General features: G+C 34.6%; 1 protein-coding gene across 1 annotated transcript in view; it reads left to right on the top strand.

The window, feature by feature from the left end:
- Window positions 1-23,816, top strand: part of LOC145254717 (uncharacterized) — a 281,182-nt gene that overhangs the window by 66,888 nt on the left and 190,478 nt on the right. Inside the window, exons 7-10 of the mRNA XM_080113438.1 lie at window positions 6,713-6,780; window positions 12,175-12,229; window positions 13,070-13,122; window positions 22,111-22,204. Of these exons, the coding sequence (XP_079969564.1) occupies window positions 6,713-6,780; window positions 12,175-12,229; window positions 13,070-13,122; window positions 22,111-22,204 (270 nt within the window). The remainder of the gene's footprint in view (window positions 1-6,712; window positions 6,781-12,174; window positions 12,230-13,069; window positions 13,123-22,110; window positions 22,205-23,816) is intronic.

Genomic DNA, 23,816 nt, shown 5'->3' with positions numbered 1-23,816 from the left:
TTTCTCGCAAAATTTGTAAAAAATGGCAGACCAGTACACACGCGCACAAAAAAAAAAACGCACTCAAAAAGAAAATTCAGAACCTGACCAAAAAAATTGTCTTGCACCTACAAAAAAAAAACAGTTTACAAAAGATCGATTTTAAAAAAAGAGTATTGACAGTAACCCTTCGGAAAAAAAAAGTTAAGAAATGTGTCCTACACAAAAAAAAACAGAGACAAAAAGAAATTGTCTCTAGAATATGCAATATCTTTTTCTCTCTCACACTTTCTCTCTTTCTGTCCCTCTCAAGATATATATCTATATGTGTGTATATCTATGCATCTTGTTATTACATGAAAGAAAAAGAAAAAAAATCCTTCAAACACGAAGCTCGAAAAAAAAGGAAAGAAAATACCTAACATTTTTTATCTGATCTTTATTTCAGGTTTATAAAAATATAGGACTTTTTAAAAAATTATTTTGACTTTGCAAGTGTTAGATTCAGATTTGAAAAAATAGAACTTTTACATTACATTTTATTCCATGAACAGTTGATGTGTTCATTTTTCAGGTTAGGTAACAATTAACGCTGAAACATAAGGGGACATTTTTTTTAATTGATAATGTTTCTTTTATTGATGTTTTGTCTGTTTAAAAAGAAAAGAAGAAAAAAAAATTGGGGTTATATAATATGAAAGTTTTGTGTGAGAATGTATTTTACAAAATTGTTCAAAATAAGATTGTTTTTCTATTTTCTTATTTTTTTTAAAACTCGTAGAAATGTTTAATGTCTACCTATCACTCATTTTTTAAAACAATGGCCGCACATGGGAAAGATAAGCGAAGATGACCTCGTCATGATGTTTGCGAGGGTGTTAAGGAATGGGTGGGAGAACAAAGCTAGCTGCCTCTCTCTCTCTCTCTCTTCTTCTTCTCTCTCTCTCTCTCTCTCTCTCATTCCCTTACCTGTAAGGGTCTGTAAGGACGACAGAGTGACTTTTAAAATTGTCGAAGATTTTTTTAGTTATTACGTAATGATATCATGAAGGTGGTGGGGTGTGTAATGGCACCGCTCTGTCTCTATCCCCTTCTTTCCCCCCTCATTCTCTTTCTCTACTCTTGTGTTTTAATGATTGTATAGCTAAATCTCCATGGCTGATTGCAGGAGGGCATATAATAACGAATTAACTTGGAGTTTTTTAAATTTTTCTACCAAGTTTAAAGAACAAAATTATTTATGCTTCGTTAAATTACATTAAATGATGTCTTCAATTGGTTTTTATTAAAAATAAAAACAGTGACAATTATTCAAACAGCACTTAAAGTACTTTTTTGAAATCTTTGAGTGGTTGCAAAAGCCAACTGTTACATGATTACGTTAATTTTTTAAGAGTTCTCTGAAATTTTCATAGTTTTTTTTAAGAAAAATTATGCTATTACATTTCGAATATTCTCTGAATTTTTTATAATTTCTAAGGAAATATTATTTGACTAACGAAAGAAATTTTCCTGAATTCTAGATTATTTTAAGGAAGAATTATTCGAGCGAATTCTTTAATTGAAGGTTTATTTGAAATTGGACCGTATGATAGGGGTCCCTGAAATATTGACTGAGGAGTATATACATAAAATTGAATGAATTATTAAGAAAAAAAAGATTTCCTCAGTCTAGAAGATCTTTCTTTAATTGAAACTTTAATTTTTTCGAGCTGTTTACTATACAGAACTGGTCGTTAACTAATGTAACTCCCAGGTGTGGCGGGAGTTTATTAATTCGAAATAATCCTAGTGAGCGAGTTTAGGAAAAGAGTTGCCTTTAAATAATAAAATAATTACTTTGAAAAAAAAACGTTAATTAACGTGAAAAGTTTCTGAATTCGAAATGACCTTGATAATGGTCTAAAAGAAGAAATGATTTTTATGAATCAATTAAATAAAAATAATTATTACGAAATGAAAACGTTTTGGGATGTCTCTGAATCTCATTGTGAAGGGCAAATTGATTCAAAATGAATTTCTATGATCTTTTAGGAAGATTAATATTAATGATGAACCAAATGTTTGGAATAATTTTTGAATTGTAATACGAAAAATGGGTCTATTCGAAGTTTATGACCTTTTGAGAAGATTGTTTTTAAAGTAATAAATGAATTACTTTGCAAAGAAGTTAACTAACATAAATTGATGTTAACGATGAACCAAAATACTTGAAATAATTTTTAAATTTTGGAATGCAATTTTAATGATCTTTTGTAAATCAAGTTTTGAAAAAATACACATACTTTTTAAATGTACCCTGAAATTTGGGAAAAAAGTTAATTATGAATGTAATAACTGAAATGCGTTTGCATTGTGTAAACAAATTCTAATTGTGACTGAGGTGCTCTGAAATTATTTTTTTTAAAAATGTTTTCTTTTTTAAGAAAAAAAATATGTTAACACCCTATTTCATTGATTTAATGTATACGAGGTTTCTGAATTGTTTATTTTTTGAAATTTTTTCCCCTAATTGAGTATTCTAACTCATGAAGGCTGAGTGCCCTTCTTAATTAATTCTTTATATAATTAATAAATATTCCGTGTTGGATAGTTTTTATTGGTCGCTCGGCGGCAGACTCCTTGCTCTAACAGAATTAAATTGGATTAGAACCTCTGAAGACCGAGGTTTTACTAAATCAATATAGGTCGGCGTGATGAGGTCACGTAACCCCGACTTATTTAAAATACATTATGCTGGTTGCTGAAGAGAGCGTAAGTCCAGTAACTAAAGTAATAACTTGGAATACATATAGGTCGGCGTGATGAGGTCACGTAACTCCGACTTGGTTAAAATACATTATACTGGTTGCTGAAGGGAGCGTAAATCCAGTTAGGAAATACTGTTATGCAGACTAAATTAAAAAACGTATAGGTCGGCGTGATAAACTCACGTAGAATCCGGCTTAGTCAAATACGTATAGGTCGGCGTGATAAACTCACGTACAATCCGGCTTAGTCAAACCCGTATAGGTCGGCGTGATAAACTCACGTAGAATCCGGCTTAGTGAAATACGTATAGGTCGGCGTGATAAACTCACGTAGAATCCGGCTTAGTCAAATACGTATAGGTCGGCGTGATGAACTCACGTAAAATCCGGCTTTGTTAAAAAATATTATACTGGTTGCTTAAGAAAGTGTAAATCCAGTAACTGAAATCATGAGGTCATTGCCTCGATGGAGGGCGAGGATGATTACCCTCTCTGGTATTTGAAGCAGTATACCAGTCTACCAGGAGCCTGGTGGAAAAAAAATAACTTGCTTCACTGAGTTCCTGATGGAACGTAGAGCATGGAGACATTGATTGCTGACGGCCGGTTGACGCGCCATTCACGGAAAATTAGGGATTTCTGAAATTTATGAATACTCATAAATTTCGGATTGCATAGGGAGGGATGTGGCACTATTTCTTTGTGCCACTGTTTCTAACACACTCTGCAGCATGGACGGGTGGTAATTTGTCCATGAGCGTAGAGATACAAAGAAATCCCTTCCCATAATTCCCTTGCTATCTTTCTGTCTCTTTCCTGCACGACCACCATGATGTGAGGACGCATAGTCTGTCTCTCCGTACATGGGAGGGGGAACCCCTCCATCAACACTAGTTAGGGTAGGTTAGTTAGCTTCGAAAAGCCTATCATCCAGTTTTAATTGTAAAAATTAATTGTAAATTTTTTTTTTTTTGTAATATATATTGTATCTCTAATGTAAAATAAAATAGTTAGTTATACCTTATGCATATTACAATTGTGTCGCGTGTCATTTTTCTTGTGTCTGCCATGAATGCCTTCATAAATGTCTGAAGTCGAAAGGCGGCCCTGAGGACAAAGAGATGAAGATTCCCACCAGAATGCCACCAGGGTGAAGAGATCATCTTGAGAAAGGAAAGGAGCCACACCCAGATCCAACATCTCAGGTATGATTTTCTTCTTGCTACACAGACCCTAATGACTGGCCCATCTTCATATCTTCATGAGACCGCTTTAAGACATTTACTATAACACGTCTGTCGGTCACACCTCAGTGACCGGCAGATCGTGGTATATAATCCCCACGGCAAGTATTGCATATGAAAAATATCCGCAAACAGGGAAGGCGTTTATGTTACACAATGGATTGAGAGAGAGAGAGAGAGAGAGAGGAGTAAACGTGGAGTGTAGACACGTTTATCAGAACCGAAGGTCAGCTGACCAGATTACGTATGAGTGACGTGGTCAGGTTGGCTAGATCTGTGAGATTTGATTTGGGCTTTGAAGAAGACACACGGCTTTCCGTTGTCTCCCCCTCTTAACTGGGGAGGGGGAAGACGAACGCTGACGTGTGTAGAAGAAGAACCCACCCAGGCCGATTTCACTACCACCTTCTGCAGGACCTCTGGGGAAAGTGAAATAAAAACTATAAAACCCATTCATCGTCTTGGAGTAATAAATCTTCGTCAAACAGGTATCAAGTCTCCCTCCAGGATGAGAAATTTCCAGATGGTACAACATCGAAGAAGCAGAGGTAGGTTCTGAAAATACATATCACACACGATTCCCTTTATGATAATCAAACATACAACCATTGATATTAGAGACAATCATACGCACACGGAATCCTTTTATGTTATACACCAAACGTAAATGGTGCTCCTCAATGATAACGATGTGTAACATTTACTTTAGTACTATTTCGAGCTATATGATTATCGTCAAGTCGTAACACAACCATAAAGCGATCCCTATTCTTAGGTAGAAGATTTATAGTCAGCTTCAGACGATTTTTTTCAGTTTGTGGACTTTTGCAAATTCCAGTCTTCCTTTGAACAAACAACAAAAACAACAAATCAGATTTGGTATTCTTTGGTAACAGATTCTCTTAATTGCAACCTAAATGATGTCTATAGAGCAATTTATAACCGCACTTTGACCCGTGACCCGAATTTATTTCATTTCCTATTTAGCAATTACATGACGGTATATTTTTGTATTGTATACCAGTAAATCGGGGAAACTTAGAAATAAAATAGGACACACACAAGCGATAATGAACACTTAGATTTACGAAAATATGTAACTGTTAACATCTTTAATAGGAAAGTGAGTTTTTAGCTTGACTCGAGTTCCAACATCTTGATAATAAGCTTGCATACGTGACGTTTTATAGACGAAAAAGCATTTTTACTGAGAACGGAAAAGACAACACGCTCCGTAATAGATGAAATTATAAAAATACTACGTGAAATGGTTCTCAGTTTAAATATGACGAGAATTAAAAAGTAACTAAAAGAATATGTGTTGAACAAAAGAGACAATCGATTCGATTAAATGATTCAACATTTGAGATTCCCTTCGGGACAAGATCAAAGTGTAGTATCTGTTCTGGCAGATACTGCAAGCAAAGACCATATGTGGGGGAAACCCCACGTATAAGGCCTTGGTCAATGTAGGGGCAATCCTTCATACCAATTGTCACTATCCAGCTCCCCTACTCCCTCATTTCTCCTTCACTCCTCACATTAAAAATAGGCCTTGTGCCTAATTTGCTCGGTGGGGGAGCAAATAAATACCAAAGTGTAGTATCTGTTCTTCAGATGCTACACTTCGATTTCTTGTTCTCTTTCAGTGGAGGAGAGATCCTTCACGACTGAGACAATTTTTTATTTTTTTTTCCTTTAAAAAAACGACCCTGATGTCTAACTCTGTCCTGCGGGGAGGCATTGTAAATAGGATCTACTAATACGGAAAAGCTAAAATAGGAACTCAAACTAAATTCCCTGGTCTTTTTGCAAGCGGCCTAGGAAAATATACTAAATTAAAGCACAGTTGCAGATTATCGATAATGACCCGCCTATATTTAAAGAAAATGAAACCTGATTTTTGTGGATTTCGAGCAAATAAACGAAGAGGAGTTTCTTTTTTTTTTTTTTTAGATGACGTTTGATTATTTGTATAATTTACATTTTCGGAATATTTTTCTCATCTTCAATGTCATTTTCACAACCTTTAGTTCATGTAACCTCCGAACTGGTTGAAAAAGATACCCGAGTTTGACAAAATACAGGTTAGTCGCTAGAAAAGCTGGAAATTTGTCAAACAACGATTTTTTTTTACAAAGTATAATTTTTAAAAAGCTTTCAAAGAGAAATGTTATATTATACTCATGGATACTCAAAATGTCGTCCGTGCACTTAACTGAGGCGTCTAGACATAGAAAAGCAAGCTCGAGTTGTGTTTTGAAGGCTAACTTGTGGGATAGAATTCCAAGCTCTTGCCAAGCACGTTTTCAAGTCATCTTATAAGAGAGTGTATGTCACGTCGACAGTTCTGTGTCTCTGTTAATAACAAGCTCCTGTCCATGATGTAGGTATCAAAATCTAAATCGAAGAAATAAATAAGCAAGATGTAATGAAATCAACACGCATTCGACAAAAGAACTAATGAAAAAATAGCAAACACGCATTTCATTCATGATCTAAGCTGACCTTCAAATTTCCCGCTTTTCCTGTATATCTGAAGAAGGCCAAAGCTTACATCGACCGAAACGTTGGTTAAAGACCAGAAAAGATGAAACAGTAGTCTGAAAAATCTAAATACTACGAGAATATCTTAAGTTTTCCTTATTTTCTGTATTTTCTAAACGTTTAAAATGTTTCTTTTAAATTGAAATCGAAGACATTATTTATTTTCATTTCACTATTTTATTTTATTTTCAGCATGTTGTCATGTCCGTTAAAGCACCTGCACCATTGAAAGTCACGATGAAGTCCGATTGCAATAACAAGTAAGGTTTTGTATTAGTTTTACAACGTTTCGGCCGATGTAATCTCAAACTTTCTCCCGGTTGATTTTTTCGAATTTGGGATTTCTTAATTTATATCGAATTTCGAAATGAACTCTTTTTAAAAAAATTAACGAGGGTAGATTGTTTTCTTTCCGTCAGCTATGATCGGGTAAACGTTATCCAACCAATGATTGGCATCATTAAAACTTATCACCTGAACACTCACAAGTAACATGGTCTGCAACAAATATATAGAAGGCATTGCAAGGATGCTGCAAAGATGGTTACTTCCCTATACCATGCTAGAAATACTATCGCACAATATCTCTACAAAAATAATGCTCGGCAATGCATGAATTATTTTCATCACATCTGGGTTGGTGATCCAACAACTAACCTCTCCCTCTTAGGGTTATTCAGATAGACTCTGTTCTAATAGGCCACGCACTATCTAATAAATTAAAGCCCCTGTTAAATTGCCACAAAGCCTGTCGCTTGCATTTATTTAAGTAACAATCCCCGAGGTTGAAATATTAAAAACATATTTAGCTCTACTTACGTAAAGCTTCTGTACCACATCTTTTTTTAACTGTTTTACAAGTACATTAATAAAATGTGGTCCAAAAAACTGACAGTCTACCCTCTTCCAATAAGGGAAATACTCCTGATCGACTCTTAAGTAAGCAAAACCCCACCTCTTCACTGTAGATATTTAATGATGTAAGTCTTTCCACCTTAACTGCTTATTTCCTATAACTGTTAGCCCTTGGAATAGTCCGCAAAAATTAATAAATAAATAAATATTTCTTAGTTTGTCGAATAAAAAATGAATTATATCTATATTTATGATGGCTATGAACTTTTGTAAGGGGGTAAATGGAGGGATACACAAATCCGAGGGATCAATGATGGAGGAAAGGTTGAGACTAGCTGCTCTAGATCGACGAGCGGCTTAACTATCAGTTTTACGTGCCGTTTTTTTGTTGTTTTTTATGTTCAATCCTAAATGCACGTGATATTAACTAAAAAAACAAAAACGTGATAATAAATTAACGCATGTTGTCGATCAGGGCTGATGAAACGAGAACAATCTACTCTCATGAATTAAGTAAATAGATTGCGGAGTTCGAGCAGATAAACCAAACAAGGTTGAATGCTATATATGTGATAATAAAACAAAAAGTTTGCTTGAAGGTCCCTTAAGCAAAGACAAACAAGGAGTTGTATGTTAAGAGTTATGCATGTAAAATGTTCCTATAAACATGAAAAAAAATAATTGTCTCTATTGCTGACCTCTTCGGAAAGGCAAAAGCCCTTTTCCCAACATGTTGTGCATTGAAACCATCAATTTATATTCATTAGTTTAAAAGTATTCTTTTTATTCATGTGTCAAGCCTGTTTTCACAGACATCGAAGATCATAGCTCCCGAGTTCATTCTGTACTCGGACCTTCTGATGAGTTCTATTGTTGTGCAGCTTGTGATCTTGTTAAAGCCGTCTGTTCACTTTGTTCTCTGTCTTCCAATACTTTTCTTGCCGACGATTTCTTTTAGCATCAAACATTTTTCTATCCTGTCTCCCCGCATTATATGCCCCAATAATTTCGACCGTCTGGCGTGGATGGTATTTAGAAGTGATCTATTGTACTTTGCTTTGTGTATCACTTTTTTATCTGTTTTTCCTTCTGTCAATGGAACTCTTGTAATTCTCCTTATAAACAATATATCTGTCTTATTATATAACTAGCCTTGGTGCCCGAGTGTTTGGAAGTGCGTGTTGAGCAAAAAAAAAAAAAAAAGTGGTAGTAGGCTCGAACCCGTGACGCGAAGGCGGAAAAGAAAATGAAAGAAAATCTGACGTCTTACCGTTACTCCATTACGCGATCGGAAGTCTAAATCGTTCAAATTAAACGTAGTCAATCAAACAGATGACATCCAGAAAAGCAGTTGCTTTCAAATCTCTTGTGACGGTCGTTTTTAATGTGGGGAAAACCAGCTCTCCCCAAAGCGGGGTACTCTGGCAGTATCTAAGTAAATAGTAATTATCTCAGTATGAAGGGTTTCCACTTCATTGACCAAGGACCAATTACAGAAAATATACTACTCGGCTCGGAGGCCAGGTGGTTTCGTTCCAATAGTTTCACTTTATTTATACGAAAAAAACAAAACAAAAAAACACTAGAGACGACGGAACGGTGGGAATGGTGAAAAGTTTGTTTAACTCGATAAAAAAGATAGAGACGAGGTCCGTTTGTGAATGCGAGATATTACGATCTAGGAAGTATAAGAAAACTTCTCCCGGAATCTAATTGACGCAAAAAGCCTTTTGATGACACACAAATGCGCTCGCCCGTTTTGCCCTTTATATAATAGATATACCGTGTTATATTTAATTATTTAAAAAAATAATATACCATTCGGTACGTACCCATCTATGAAAGACCAGATAAAAACGAAAAAAAAAACTTGGATTTCCGAGATCAAAAAATCCAACAATGATCCCTTTCGAGGCCTGTGGCGCAATGGATAGAGGCGTTGAATTTTGATAGTTTCAGGTGAACATTGTCTGAGGACAGCGGTTTCAATCTTACACAAAGCCGGCCAGAAGACGAGTTGGCCAAAAATTAGTCAGGCGACAACAACTATGGAAGGTAGTAATTACTGAATATACAGTTAAGAGACTCAGCCTTCCTATCATGTCACGATTAACCAGCTGACGAAGGCCAGAGGAATAGATGGTTGAAACGTCCTGAAACGATAACTATGAAGATGTAGATAACATTCCGCAAAAATTAATAAATAAATAGATATTTCTTAGTTTGTCGAATAAAACATAAATTACATCTACATTAAAAGACACCCTGTCCTCCTAACAAAAAAGAATGATAATCAGATATGTGTCACTGTAATTAACTTTTTTTTTTTTTTTTTTTTTTTTACACAGAGATCACCAATTATTAAGGCCCGGAAGCCACTCAGGGATAAGGGTTATTGCAAGTACATTACGTTAGTGAGGCGATTTGATGAAGTGTTTACTTAAGGGGGCGGTTCATTAGGAATTTGTTAATATTAGACTTGAAGACATCCAAGTTGTAGTCCGGAGTGAAGCAGGCAGACGGAACAGAGTTCCACAGGCGTGCAGTTCTAAGAAAGAAGCTTTGTTCATGAAATCCGCGTTTTGATTTAGGCACAGATATAGAGTGGGGGAATTTTTTCACAGTGGATTCAGCTAGACGGGTGTTTTTCGTGAAAGATTGGCGAGGGGGGACCAGGGATTGGAGTTCAGACGAGCACCTGCCATGAAAATAACGATAAAACAAGGATAGGCTTGCAACGTCTCTTCTGTGGGAGAGGGGTTGCAGGGTAGAGAAAAGGGCATCCCCCACTAAGCCACGAAGTCTATTTTGTACTCTGTCAAGGCATGATAGGCTGTTTTTGGCAGCTCCTGCCCAGATATGGCAACAGTATTCCATCCTTGGCCGTACTTGGCTTTTATATAGATAGAGAATTGCATCAGTAGTGAGATATCTTCTGGAGCGGTAGAAGGATCCCACCATCTTTCCAGCGACCTTGGCAACAGACTTGATGTACGTGTTCCATTTCAGATCAGGAGTAAAGGTCAAACCCAAACTGAAAATACGAAATAAGTTCAGAAAGGTCATCAGGAGTAAAGGTCAAACCCAACTGAAAATAAGAAATAAGTTCAGAAAGGTCATCAGGAGTAAAGGTCAAACCCAAACTGAAAATAAGAAATAAGTTCAGAAAGGTCATCAGGAGTAAAGGTCAAACCCAACTGAAAATAGGAAATAAGTAAACAAATAAGAAACATATTTATTACTCATCTACCTATAGATTTTTTTAGTTTAAACTAATTTTAAAGCATATCTTGGTTCAAAATAAACAGAGCGTCAAGTGTGACAAAAAAAAACAACAGGAGAATATTTGAGGATAACTCAAAAATCGAAAATTAAACAAAATATTGACAGAAGGAAGGGCACAAAGTCGTAGCACTCTTTCTGAAGACAAGCCTGGAGTTCTTTGGACTTGTAGGTCGGCGGTGAGTCCTGCTGCCACACCTAGGATCTTCCCGCGGCCAGCTGATTGCACTAGGGGATCACCCCACTCTTCAGCACATCCAGGCACACTTTGATGTTAACTTTCAAGTCGACGTCAGAGATATGATGTGGCATTATTTGTTTTAATAATTATAATCCTGTTCCTTGTCTGATAAAAAAGTATTTAACTTCGAAATTCCATGGCCTAAAATGGCTTCTTTTTCTTCTTTCTTTCTTTTCCATGTTCTTATCTTCTCTTCTCTATATAAATAAAATGAACTCATTTTTTCCCATTTGATTTTGACCTTAATAGGATTAAAAATCAAGATATTTCATGCAAATATAATATGCACAAACGGCAGAACAATATCTGAGGTGTGTTATAGGCTTATTATTTCTCAAATTCCTCGATAATCTTAGATGTCTATACTTTTTCTGCTGAGAAGTCACGGCCAAAATCGGTTAAGATCAATGGAAGTGGTAAAATATTTTCTGTCTAATAAATTCCTCCTCCCCCTGCTACCACTTAACACCGTTTAGGGATCGTTCACAAGGAACAGTTGAGAAGAGAACACCGATTTGGCTTCGTAGTTCTTTCATGTGAAGTTATTTAAAATCACTAAACTAAACTGCAGTGCTCTGTGGCGTAGTGGTTAGCGTGCTGGACAATTCACATTATATTTTCACGTTCGTGCCGACCTACCGTAGTCGTTTTTGTTTTTTTTCCTAAACAACTGGAATGGACTTTTCTTGGTGGCCGAACTGTTAACGTTGCAGATGTTTTTTTTTTTTGTTTTTTTTTCACACTTTATTTTCCTACTTTTACTCATGACTCCGGGTTTGATCCTTCCTACTTATATACCATAACATTTTTTAAAACTCCCCCCCCCGTCCCGGAAACAAACACTCGGGCAACGCCGGGTACCCCCGCTAGTTGTTATAATAAAATTATACGTAACTTTCATTTCTTATTTATCTTTTACTTAACATATTTAACAGTATTGAGCTTTTTCAATCTCGATAAGTTTTTGTTAAAATATACTCTTTGAAAACCTAATTACATGAATATTTATATATATAATATTTGCATATACATGCATAGATATGTTTATATATATATATATATATATATATATATATATGTACATATATATGTATATATAATATCTGTATATACATACATGTATATATATACATATGTACAGGTATAGATACATATATATATATATATGTATACATATATTTGTATACGTACGTATATATATGTGTATGTATATATACATATATATATGTATATATATATATATATATATATATATGCATTGTTTTTGTTTTCACAGTCACCCCTCTCCTATTGAAACCTCCTCTTGTCATGGTGTACATAATGGACAAACCGTAAGTATGAAATTACCTATTTAAATATCATTTTGACTATGCGAACTGTTGTTCTCATTTTGGAAGATATCGTCAAAACGATGTAACTGTTAGATAAACGCAGGGTTGAAAGTCTTAATTAGCTATTATCTATCTATTTATCATTTTAGTATTATTACCATTGGTCTCCCCGATATTTTTTCTTATCAAAGAAAGGCATCGGGTATCTTAGGAAGGGAACACATCCTTTCTGTAACTGATTTGGAAGAACGAACGGGATTCGAACTCCGAACATAAGGTCTTCAGTGAGTGTTGTTAACAACTTGACCACTCTACATTTCGCATGTAAACTTCAGAAAGTTTGTACGTTTCAGTTAGTTTTATGTTTCAATTGGAATCGTACTTGCTCATAAATGAATCCCAACATCGCAATGTCGTATGATTCTGAATATTCTATTGTTAAATAATAGCAAGCGTAAAAAGGATAATTACCTATTATGCATATATATATATATGCATATATATGCATATATATGCATATATATCTATATATATATCTATATATATATATATATATATATATATATATATATATATAAGCTGTATCAGCTATGTTTGACTATTTGTTTTGTTTGTCATCCTTTTTTGTTGTAAGAATTTATTTACGAGTGCTAATTTATGATTTAACTTGTCGTCTGTTGTTTTCCCGCACTCTGATTGGATAAGCGCTTCAGCATGATTCAGCTGTTAAATAAACAATAAAAAATGCAGTTTTATTTTTCTGGTTGAAAAGCTGTACCCGTTAATTTTTGTAAATTATTCATATCATATATTTGATATTTTCTTGTTTTTCTTTCTTAGGCGACGTTTTCATTTACAATTCTCACTAAATCGTGCTTCCCGAAGAAAAAAACGTAAGTACTCATCATTAACTTAATTACTTATTCTAATTAAGAACAATACAACACCGATTTCACAATATAGTGCGGAATCATGGCTTATATTCTTTTTTTTCGTTAGTCCTTTTCTGCTCAGAGGAGACGATGCTTGACCTAGCTTCAATTTCTGATTCTTCCCTGTAAGACATTTAAAAACTGTTTTTTACGTATATATATATATATATATATATATATATATATATATATATATATATATATATATATATATATAACAATAATAATACTGATAACAATACTAATATTAATAATTATATATATACATACTATATATATATATATATATATATATATATATATATATATACATATATATATATATATATATATATGAACAAAAATGGCTGCCGGAAGAAATCCACAATATTGAGTTTTTATGCACTTTTTCCTTCTGGCAACATTATATTGTAATACATTTTTGCAATCTCAGCAAAGAATTTCTCATTTTTCTGAAGAGTATATGCACAAAAATAGACGATATTTAAAAAAATAATAATCGTTTGTTTCTTCATAAAAAAATGGATCTGAAAAAAATATACCGACATTTTAATCTGCTGGAGGAGCTGTTTTGCATGAAAAATAAATATTTGGATTCTGGAATATAACTAAATTGTTATTCTTTTATATATGCTTTGCTATTATATTTAATACTAGCGGGGGTACCCGGCGTTGCCCGAGTGTTTGTTTCCGGGACGGGGGGGAGTTTTAAAAAATGTTATGGTAGGTAAGTAGGAAGGATCAAACCCGGAGTCATGAGTAAAAGTAGGAAAATAAAGTGTGAAAAAAAACAAAAAAACATCTGCAACGTTAACAGTTCGGCCACCAAGAAAAGTCCATTCCAGTTGTTTAGTAAAAAAAAAAAAAAAAAAACGACTACGGTATGTCGGCGCGAACGTGAAAATATAATGTGAATTGTCTAGCACGCTAACCACTACGCCACAGAGCACTGCAGCTTAGTTTAGTGATTTTATATAACTTCACATGAAAGAACTACGAAGCCAAACCGGTGTTCTCTTCTCAACTGTTCCTTGTGAACGATCCCCAAACGGTGTTAAGTGGTGGTAGGGGGAGGAGGAATTTATTAGAGAGAAAATATTTTACCACTTCCATTGATCTTAACCGATTTTGGCCGTGACTTCTTAGCAGAAAAAGTATAGAAATCTAAGATTATCGAGGAATTTGAGAAATAATAAGCCTATAACACACCTCAGATATTGTTCTGCCGTTTGTGCATATTATATTTGCATGAAATATCTTGATTTTTAATCCTATTAATGTCAAAATCCGACGGGAAAAAATGAGTTCATTTTATTTATATATAGAAGAAGATAGATAGATAGAAGATAGATAGAAGAAAGATAGAAGATAGATAGAAGAAGATAGAATAGAAGAAAGAAAGAAAGAAGATAGAAGAATAGAGAAGAGAAGAGATAGAGAAGAGAAGAGAAAGAGAAGAAGAGAAGATATATTGAAAACAAAAAAGTATTGCTATGCACAAAAGTGATACATAATTGAAAAAAAAACATATTTTACAAAGACAACTTATATATAAATGTCTATATATCTGTCCGTCTGTGTGCGGAACTGTCACTATCAAACTATATTATCAACCTCTTGTCTTCAGATATGAAACTTGATATATAAGGGAATTTAAACATGTGGAACAAATTTGAGTGGTTTTTCAGTCGGTAAATATAGTTGCTTACGAGTCAAAATTGAAAAAAAAACATGGTGAACCTAGCAAGCGTTATGCAATAAGTGTGTTACTCCTACGCACACGTAAATATATAACAACATAATTTTTATAGAAACAAACATTTTGAAGCATTTTATATGCGTATTAACTTAACTTAGATGGCAGCGGATAATGCTGGAGAGCCCTATGTTTTTGTATCGATTCTAGCTGATAGCACCATCATCTATTATTTAACTATTGAAATCATATTATATTTGAGGTACAATATAATAACCAATAGAAAATTGTCTCTATATATTACGAAATCTGCATTACTTAACTATCAGATTTTAACGTTCAACTGGCCTTCATAGAGGGGAGACTTAAACCCCGAGCGGCCTAAAAAGCTATGTAGTTGTATGTCTCTAGAGTTTCAAATTCTATCTCCACCGAAATTAAAAGGCACAGAGCGGCGCTAGGGGTCTCAAATGATTGGGTTTTCTACGAACTGTCCTTTCAGGTGTCTCTAGCCGGTTAAAATAGTTTTTAAGGGGGCCAAAATTAGAGAAAAAATCGTTATATATTTTGTACATTCTTTTTAGTTTATTTTTAATTTGTAATTGTTAATTAGTTTATATACGTGTCATGTTGGAGCAGTGGTTGAATGCTACAATTTTGCTTTCGATTTTAACTGATGACACTCAAATAGTATTTTTTTTTTACTTTTGAAATCACGACTCTAGAAAAATATATGGACAAATTAAAATATCATATTTAAGCGTATTTTACCACATGACAAAGCCCGACACCTCCCATTTATATATATATATATATATATATATATATATATATATATATATATATATATATATATATATATATATATATATATAACTACTTAATTACTCACATAAAATTAATATACGAAAGTATAGATTTATATGCCACTCAAATAGTATTTTTTTTTACTTTTGAAATCACGACTCTAGAAAATCATATAGGAAATCTGGACAAATTAAAATATCATATTTAAGCGTAGTTTACCACATGAAAAAGCCCGAAACTTCTCATTTATATATATATATATATATATATATATATATATATATATATATATATATATATATATATATATATATTGTATATAATATTTTGGCGGATAATGGTAGCTAAAAGGTGGCAACGGATTATGTTGTAAGTTCGCTCATCGAAGTTAAATAAAAACAAATGACATTTTAAATAAATAGTTAAAACTACTTAAACCTCTAAAACATACTGACACATGTGTTTGGAACTCACGTTCTCATCAGTGATTGAATGATAATTACTACCAGTCGGGGATTCGAACCTAGTCACGAAGTCAACTTTGATTTCATAGCTGACGTTACCCAGAATTGTATGATACGATAGCCTGTAAGGTTTTCATTGAGCTTATGGAATGATGGAGCTTATGGAATTATAAAAAGAGACAGGGAGCAATTTCTGGACATTAAGAGGTGAGAAGAACTGTCTAATAGTCTTTTTTTACATAGACGTCGCCACTTATCAAGGCCGATCGGCCACTCAAGGATAAGGGTTAAAGAGTGTACAGTAGTCAAAAGGACAATATAGTAATCAATATTAATGGAAGTTCGGTAAATTTGTTAACTTAAGTGGAACGGCTCATCAGAAACTTGTTCACATTGGAGTTGAAGACAACCATATTATAGACAGCTGGAAAGCAGGAAAACGGAAGACAATTCCACAGGCGTGCAGTTGTAAGAAAGCTTTGATCATGGAATCTACGTTTAGGTTTAGGCACAGATAAAGAGTGGGAATAATTATTGATAATATTTTCAGGTGTTTCTTGTAAAAGTGTGGCGAAGGGGGACCATAGATTGAAGCTCAGTCGAACACTTTCCATGAAAATAACGATAAAGCAGAGACAAACTCGCAACATCTCTTCTGTGAGATAGAGGTTGCAGCGAAGAGAAAAGGACATCGCCCACCAGGCCACGAAGTCTATTTTCAACCCTATCGAGGCAGGACAAGTCTTTTCTAGCAGCTCCTGCCCATATGTGGCAACATTATTCCATCCTTGGACGTATCTGGCTCTTATATAGATAAAATCTATATAAGTCTATATATAGTCTGTGACAAGGATAGAGTTGTGGACAAGTGCATTGCCCTGATTGAACTGATACGAGTTGAGGAGTGCATACGTTTCTGGGTAGATTTGCTTTCTCTGGCGTTCTCGGGTCTAGAGCAGCTAGTATGCTTCCACTGGGAAATGTCGCTCTTCGTCTCTGAGTCAGAGCAGTAGAGCCAGCTTTTATCGTAGGTCACGAAAGCATCAGCAAAATGCTGGATCTTAATTTATCAGTTCAACAATCTCCATCCTGTCATGGCAACGTTTGTCTTTCTGATTTTATTTAAGTACTATTGTTACTAACTTTGCGCAAATCATCTGCATCTTCAGTTCCTCGCGAATAATTTTGTGTACAGTCCCCACATTGAAACCAAACAGTGCACTTTAACACACGACGGCCCTTATCCATGAAATCTATTATTTGGCTAATCAACTCTGGTGTTCTGATCTTGTTACTCCTCTTATAACTCTTATTATGCTTCACAGATTCCCTGCTTTCCTTGAATCTCTGATGCCACTCAGAAACTGATGCTTGATTCATGCAAGCTGGTCCTAAAGCGGTCTGAAGCATTTCATGTTTGTATGCCATGTGTTCGAGTTTAAAACAGTTTCTACACCGCCCTCACGCCCAGATTGCATTTTTGAAATTCACCACGTGTGACAATTAGGCTCTAGTAGGGTGTATTCCAGTTCCTGCTGTAGCTGTTTGTTTAAAGATGAAATCATAAAAATTGGTCAGTCATCTCATAAGATGTATAGCCATAATATATTGAATTTTAAAGAGTCTACGATGATTTTAGATGCCTGCACAAAATTGTCTGGAGACGGCTTGAAAGAACCTCCTATGTTTTTTAATTATATTTCACTCTTTCTTTATAGCAATCCTTTAATTTTGTGTGTTAAATATAATAACAGAACATATATGTGATTAAATCGATTGATTTCCTGCGCTAATCGGATAGTTACTTCCGAGAGGAAGCTCATATACGTCTATGCAGTGACTTAAGTTTTCAAAGTTTTAATTCTGACACACGCACACACGTATATATATATATATATATATATATATATATATATATATATATATATATATATATATATATAATTCATTTACTCACATAAAATTAATATACGAAAGTATAAATTCATGCGTAAACTTTAAGTATTTACTCCAAAAGTGCTCAATACGTAGGTATAGCTAGTTAGAAAGTTATAAAATATATATGGCGATTAAGCTACGCTGAATATTCCGCGTTTCATCCACTCTAGGACTAATAAGCCTGAAGTGTCCTAGAGTGGATGAAACGCGGAATTTTCAGTGTAGCTTAATCACCATATATATTTTATAACTTACTATATATATATATATATATATATATATATATATATATATATATATATATATATATATATATATCCCTAAAAATCTCTGGCCTTCATGGAGGGGAGACTAACAAGTACTGATATGATTTCAAATGATCTGAAATAACAGCAAGAGGAAACTTGATTCTAAATTTCCATTATATTATTTTAAATTTCTTTATATTTTTCTTTTTATATATTTATATCAGATACATATCACTGGTAAATATTTCTCACATATTATATCTCCCTTCTTTAGTTTACATACGTAAAGTAAATTTCACATTGTATAAGGATTATTTGGTATTCATAATTATACCCCTATTTCCAAAAAGACTTCTTTGGATTTCCTATATAATGTAAAATTTACTGTGTATATAGATTATTTGATATTCATAAACGTTTGATATGTATGTGATATAAATATAAAAAGAATAATATAATGGTATTTTAGATAATACGAGCGGGGGGTATCCGGTGTTGCTCGGGTGTTTAGAGGTGTGTGTCTATTAAACAAAACATAAGAATAAGCGAAGTAAATATTTTTAAATATTAAAATGTAAAAACTTTAAAAAATCGAAAAAAATACCAAAAAAACTAACGTAAGGCAAACGAACGATGTTAAATGTAAAAATCGGAAAAACAAAAAAAGAAAAAGCGAATATGATGGAAAAGAAAACAGAAACACGAACGTTAAAACTTCTTTAAAAAATCTGAAAAATAAAAACAAAAAAACCGTGAAAATAGCTTAAATAACCCTGTTACAATATTAAAATTTAAAAAATCGAAAAAAAGCGGGGGGTACCCGGCGTTGCCCGGGTGTTTCGAGGTGTGTGTTCTCGGGCGGGGGGCGTTAATCAAAACATAAGAATAAGCAAAGTAAATATTAAAAAAAACACAAAAGAATGATGTTAAATCTAAAAATCGGAAGAACAGAAAAAAAAACAGAAAAACTTCTTTAAAAAATATGAAAAATAAACAAAAAACGCGTGAAAAATGGCTTAAATAACCCTGTTTCAATATTAAAATGTAAAAAATCGAAACAAAAAGGCATCTCACACCACGAGTCGAACCCAAAAAAGGAACTGAGCTAAGACGACGTCTACAAAATTAGACGTTTTTTTTTAAATCTTTAAACTAAATCAGGTTCCGCCGTCATTTGCGCATGGGAAGGTTGGAACTTTAAAATGATACTGATCTGGCGAAAACCCGTGACCCGAATCAAAAGTTTTTTCAAGACATACAAACACACATATATACATACAAACAATACGCATACATACACACATTTTCGCTTATATACATAAAGATTAGCGAGGGTACCAGGCGTTGCTGGGGTGTTTGGAGGTGTGTGTGCTCTTAAATAAAAAAGAAACCGGAGGGGTAGGATCGAAACCGAAGCTCTGAGGTAAAGTTTGAAAATAAAATGTGAAAAAAACATGAACCGTTCGGCCAACCAGAATGAGTTACTGAAAGATGCTTGAATTTATTTAAGTAAGAACCAAATTGACAGGTGCCTTGAGAGCGTTACGACGACGCCGACGACGACGCCGACGACGCCGACGACGTAAGCAATAGCTATACAGCAAATGAGGTCAATGACCAGGTTTGTTTGTTATAAGCGAAGTAAAAAAAGAAAACATAAAAACGAACGTTAAAACTTAAGCGGGGGGGGCGTAATTAAAACATCGAAAAATAAACACAAAAAAAACTAACGTAAGGCAAATGAACGATGTTAAATGTAAAAATCGAAAAAACAAAAAAGAAAACAGAAAAACGAACGGTGAAACAAAAACAATGTCTTAAATAAGCCTGTTTCGATATTAAAATTTAAAAAATCAGTGGCTACTCGGGTGTTTTTGGGTGTGTGGTCGGGGGTGGATAAGCGAAGTAAAAAAAAACCCAGAAAAACAAACGTTACGTGAAAAATGGCTTAAATAATACTGGTTCAATATTTAAATTTAAAATATCGAAAAAAAGACATCTCACACCACGATTCGAACCCAAAACGTTTAGATAATGAACCAACGCGCTAACCAACTGAGCTAACGCGACGTACAGTTCATACTATTTAAAGTAAATCAGGTCATGACGTCATCTGACGCATGCGTAGAACCGGTCGTCGTCACGAGGGGACGGTTTTTGTTGACCCCCCTGTCGAAAATTGTCGATTTCGGGGTGACAAAATGAACGTTTCTGGCCGATTTTTCGATATTTTTCGGGCAAAGGATGGGGCTTTAATATGATACCGAGTTTTTGAAGTTTTAAATATCTGTCGAAAGTTTTTAGCGGACATACAAACATACATACAAACACAGATACACACATTTTCGCTTCTATACATATAGACTAGCGTGGGGTACCCGGCGTTGCCCGGGTGTTTGTAGGGGTGTGTGGTGTTAAATAAAAAAGAAGCCGGGGGGGGTTAGGATCGAAGCTGAACCCCTGAGGCGAAGTTTGAATATAAAATCGGCCAGCCAGAAGTGAAAGATGTTTGAAAGTCGTCGAGCGTTACGACGACGACGATGACGATGTAAGCATGGTTATAAGGGAAGTAAGAAAAGTAAACAACGTAAAACACAAAAAAAACGTAAGGCAAACGAACGAAGGTTACGTGAAAAATGGCTTAAATAATATAGGGTTCAATATTTGAATTTAAAACGTCGAAAAAAAAAACAACAAAAAACATCTCACACCACGATTCGAACCAAGGCCTTAACTACCTGCGCTAGAGCGGCGTATATGAAGTTTGCTCGGTTTATCAACTATTTAAAGTAAATCAGGTTACGACGTCATGACGTCATCTGACGCATGCGTTGTTGACCCTCCCCCCTGACGAATCTGTCTAGACATCTCTCTCACTCTCTCTCTCACTTTCACTCTCTCTCTCTCTCACTCTCTCTCTCTCTCTCACTTCGTCTGCCTTACTCTAAAGACTGGATAATGGCGTCTGCCTTTTTTTTATTTAAAAAAAAAAAAACTTCGATCGTTAATATTTTTTGTAGGCGTATTTTTTTACTTCACTTTTTTTTACTTTATTTTTCGTTTAACTATCGTACCTACCTATTTTGAATGTGGTAATAGCTTTTGTAACGTTGCCATAGCATAGAAGTTCATAGTTTGGCTTTAATTAATTTTTTTTTTACCGATAACAACATTTTTAAATTGTAAATTCAGACGGCCATTAAAGGTTGCTGACGTCAAGATCACGTGGCATGACTCAGCGGGTTTTAAATACAAGTTGACCCAAAATAAACGGCCGCGTGTATACTTTATGTAGAAGAGTTTGCGGCCGTATTTTTTGGGGCAGTTATAAATCGATTTAAAAATATGTAATGTTTAACATTAAAATGTCACTTTTTGCCCCCCCCCCTGCAGAAAATCGATCAGTTTACGAACTTCTGATGGTCAATTTGGGCCAATTTTTTTATATTTGTCGTCCAGAAGGTGGGGCTTTCATATGAGACCAAGTTTGTGAATTTTTGTTGTGTCTGTCGAAAGTTTTTAGCAGACACACAAACATGCATACATACATACATACATACATACATTTTCGCTTATATATATATATATATATATATATATATATATATATATATATATATATATAATGGGCGTTTGGAATCAAATCTCCCGTCGTTGTTATTTCAGATCATTTGAAATCATATGAGCAAGTTTTAATCTCTTCAAAGGGTTAACAAACAGGTATGTGTTATTTTACACAATATGAGATGAAATATTTTTAATTTGTATGATCTAATATTTTCGTTAACAATTCCAGAATTTATGTTCGTGCAAACAATATGAAGAAAACGCAGTTGGTGATCACTGTCAAGGCTAAGTGTGAATGTGACTGTGAATTAAAGAAACCAAAGGTAAGTAAACATTATAGAATGGTGTATTCCATTCCAGATACACTTCAATATATATATATATATATATATATATATATATATATATATATATATATATATATATATGTGTGTGTATATATGTATATATATATATATATAAGACATTAAGAGAAGATTATAAATAGATATATAAATACCCGTTCACATACAATTTTCACGATAAAGCTAGAACCCAGAATTAGATAGAATCGATATTAAACTTACTACATCACGTGTTCTCTTACGTCACCTAATTACGTGTCTCATACCAATCTAATCCACTTAGTTATTTGTTTATTCAAAACCCCAAAATAATGTTTACATATATTTTCTATTTTCACATTCTTTTTGCGATTCACACGTCAATCATTTCTTTCGCAATTTAATTGTTTATTCTTTTAATCATAATAACTGATCCAATTACAATCCGTCGCTCAAAATAAAACCGGATAAGATCATACTCATGGAAGAATTTAACACCAGGGTAGGACAGGATTATATCACCTGGCCTAGAGCACTAGCGAAGTATGGATGCGGAAAATCAACTCAAATGGTGAGCTCCTGCTTTCACTTTGACTGAGCATCAGCTTTGCATCACCAACACATTCTTTAAACACAAGCCTGTTCACAGGAACTCCTGGATGCACCCTAGAAGTAAACATTGGCACCTCATTGACTTCGTCATCACTCGTCAACGTGACCTCCCAGGTATCCTGTACACGAGAGCAATGAGGGGAGCAAACTGCAACACTAACCATATTATGATCCGGGCACAAGTCAGATTCCAACTGAGACGCAAAATAAAGATACCCCCCTAAGAAGCTGGATGTCAACGGCTTGAAACGGTAAAATGTAAGAGAAGAGCTGGTGAATTCTCTCAATGAGAGCCTTGCTGAATCAACCGAAGATGTAAACTGTTTATGAAACATCCAAAGAGTGCCTCAGGCTGGTCGGAAAGCGCCATGAGCACTGGTTCGATGAGAACTGCGAAGAAATCAAGCAACTCATCAACCAGAGAAACGCTGCAAGAAGTGCAATGTTATCCATCAAAGCAAACTACGCTAATGCAGACAGCTAGCTCCAGAGCAGATGTAGGGAACTTAAAAACAATTGATGGATGGCTAAGGCTGCTGAACTACAGATTCCGGCTGACATGAAAGGTTTCTATGGGAGTATGAAAGCAGTCTGGAGCCCAAATATGAGCCATCCTGTAAGAAGTAATTCCACTCTCTTCACTGACAAATGTGAGCTTCTAAAACGATGGGCTGAGCATTTTAAAACATTGCTAAATGAGACGCCAGACATTGACGAACGAGCAATAATCAACCTGGAGCAGTTCCCGACACAGCACTGGATGGACAGATGAAATGAATGACTCAGATGAAATCTGCAAAGCAGTGCTGATGTTACAGGATGACAAATCAGCTGGGTCTGACGGCATATACCCTGAGCTCATCAAGCGAGGAGGATAAAAACTATTTAGCACTCTCGACACAATCATACAGAGTGCCTTGACCACTGCAACTGTCCCTCAAGATTGCAAACACGTACAGCTAGTGACCATATTCAAAAAGGGAGATCGCAGGCTGTGCGG

This window comes from Euprymna scolopes, chromosome 30 (assembly GCF_053919585.1).
Source record: "Euprymna scolopes isolate OS-2025 chromosome 30, ASM5391958v1, whole genome shotgun sequence".
In the NCBI taxonomy this organism is placed as follows: domain Eukaryota; kingdom Metazoa; phylum Mollusca; class Cephalopoda; order Sepiida; family Sepiolidae; genus Euprymna; species Euprymna scolopes.
Note: the sequence above shows the minus strand (reverse complement) of the source record. Positions and strands in the feature narration are given on the sequence as shown.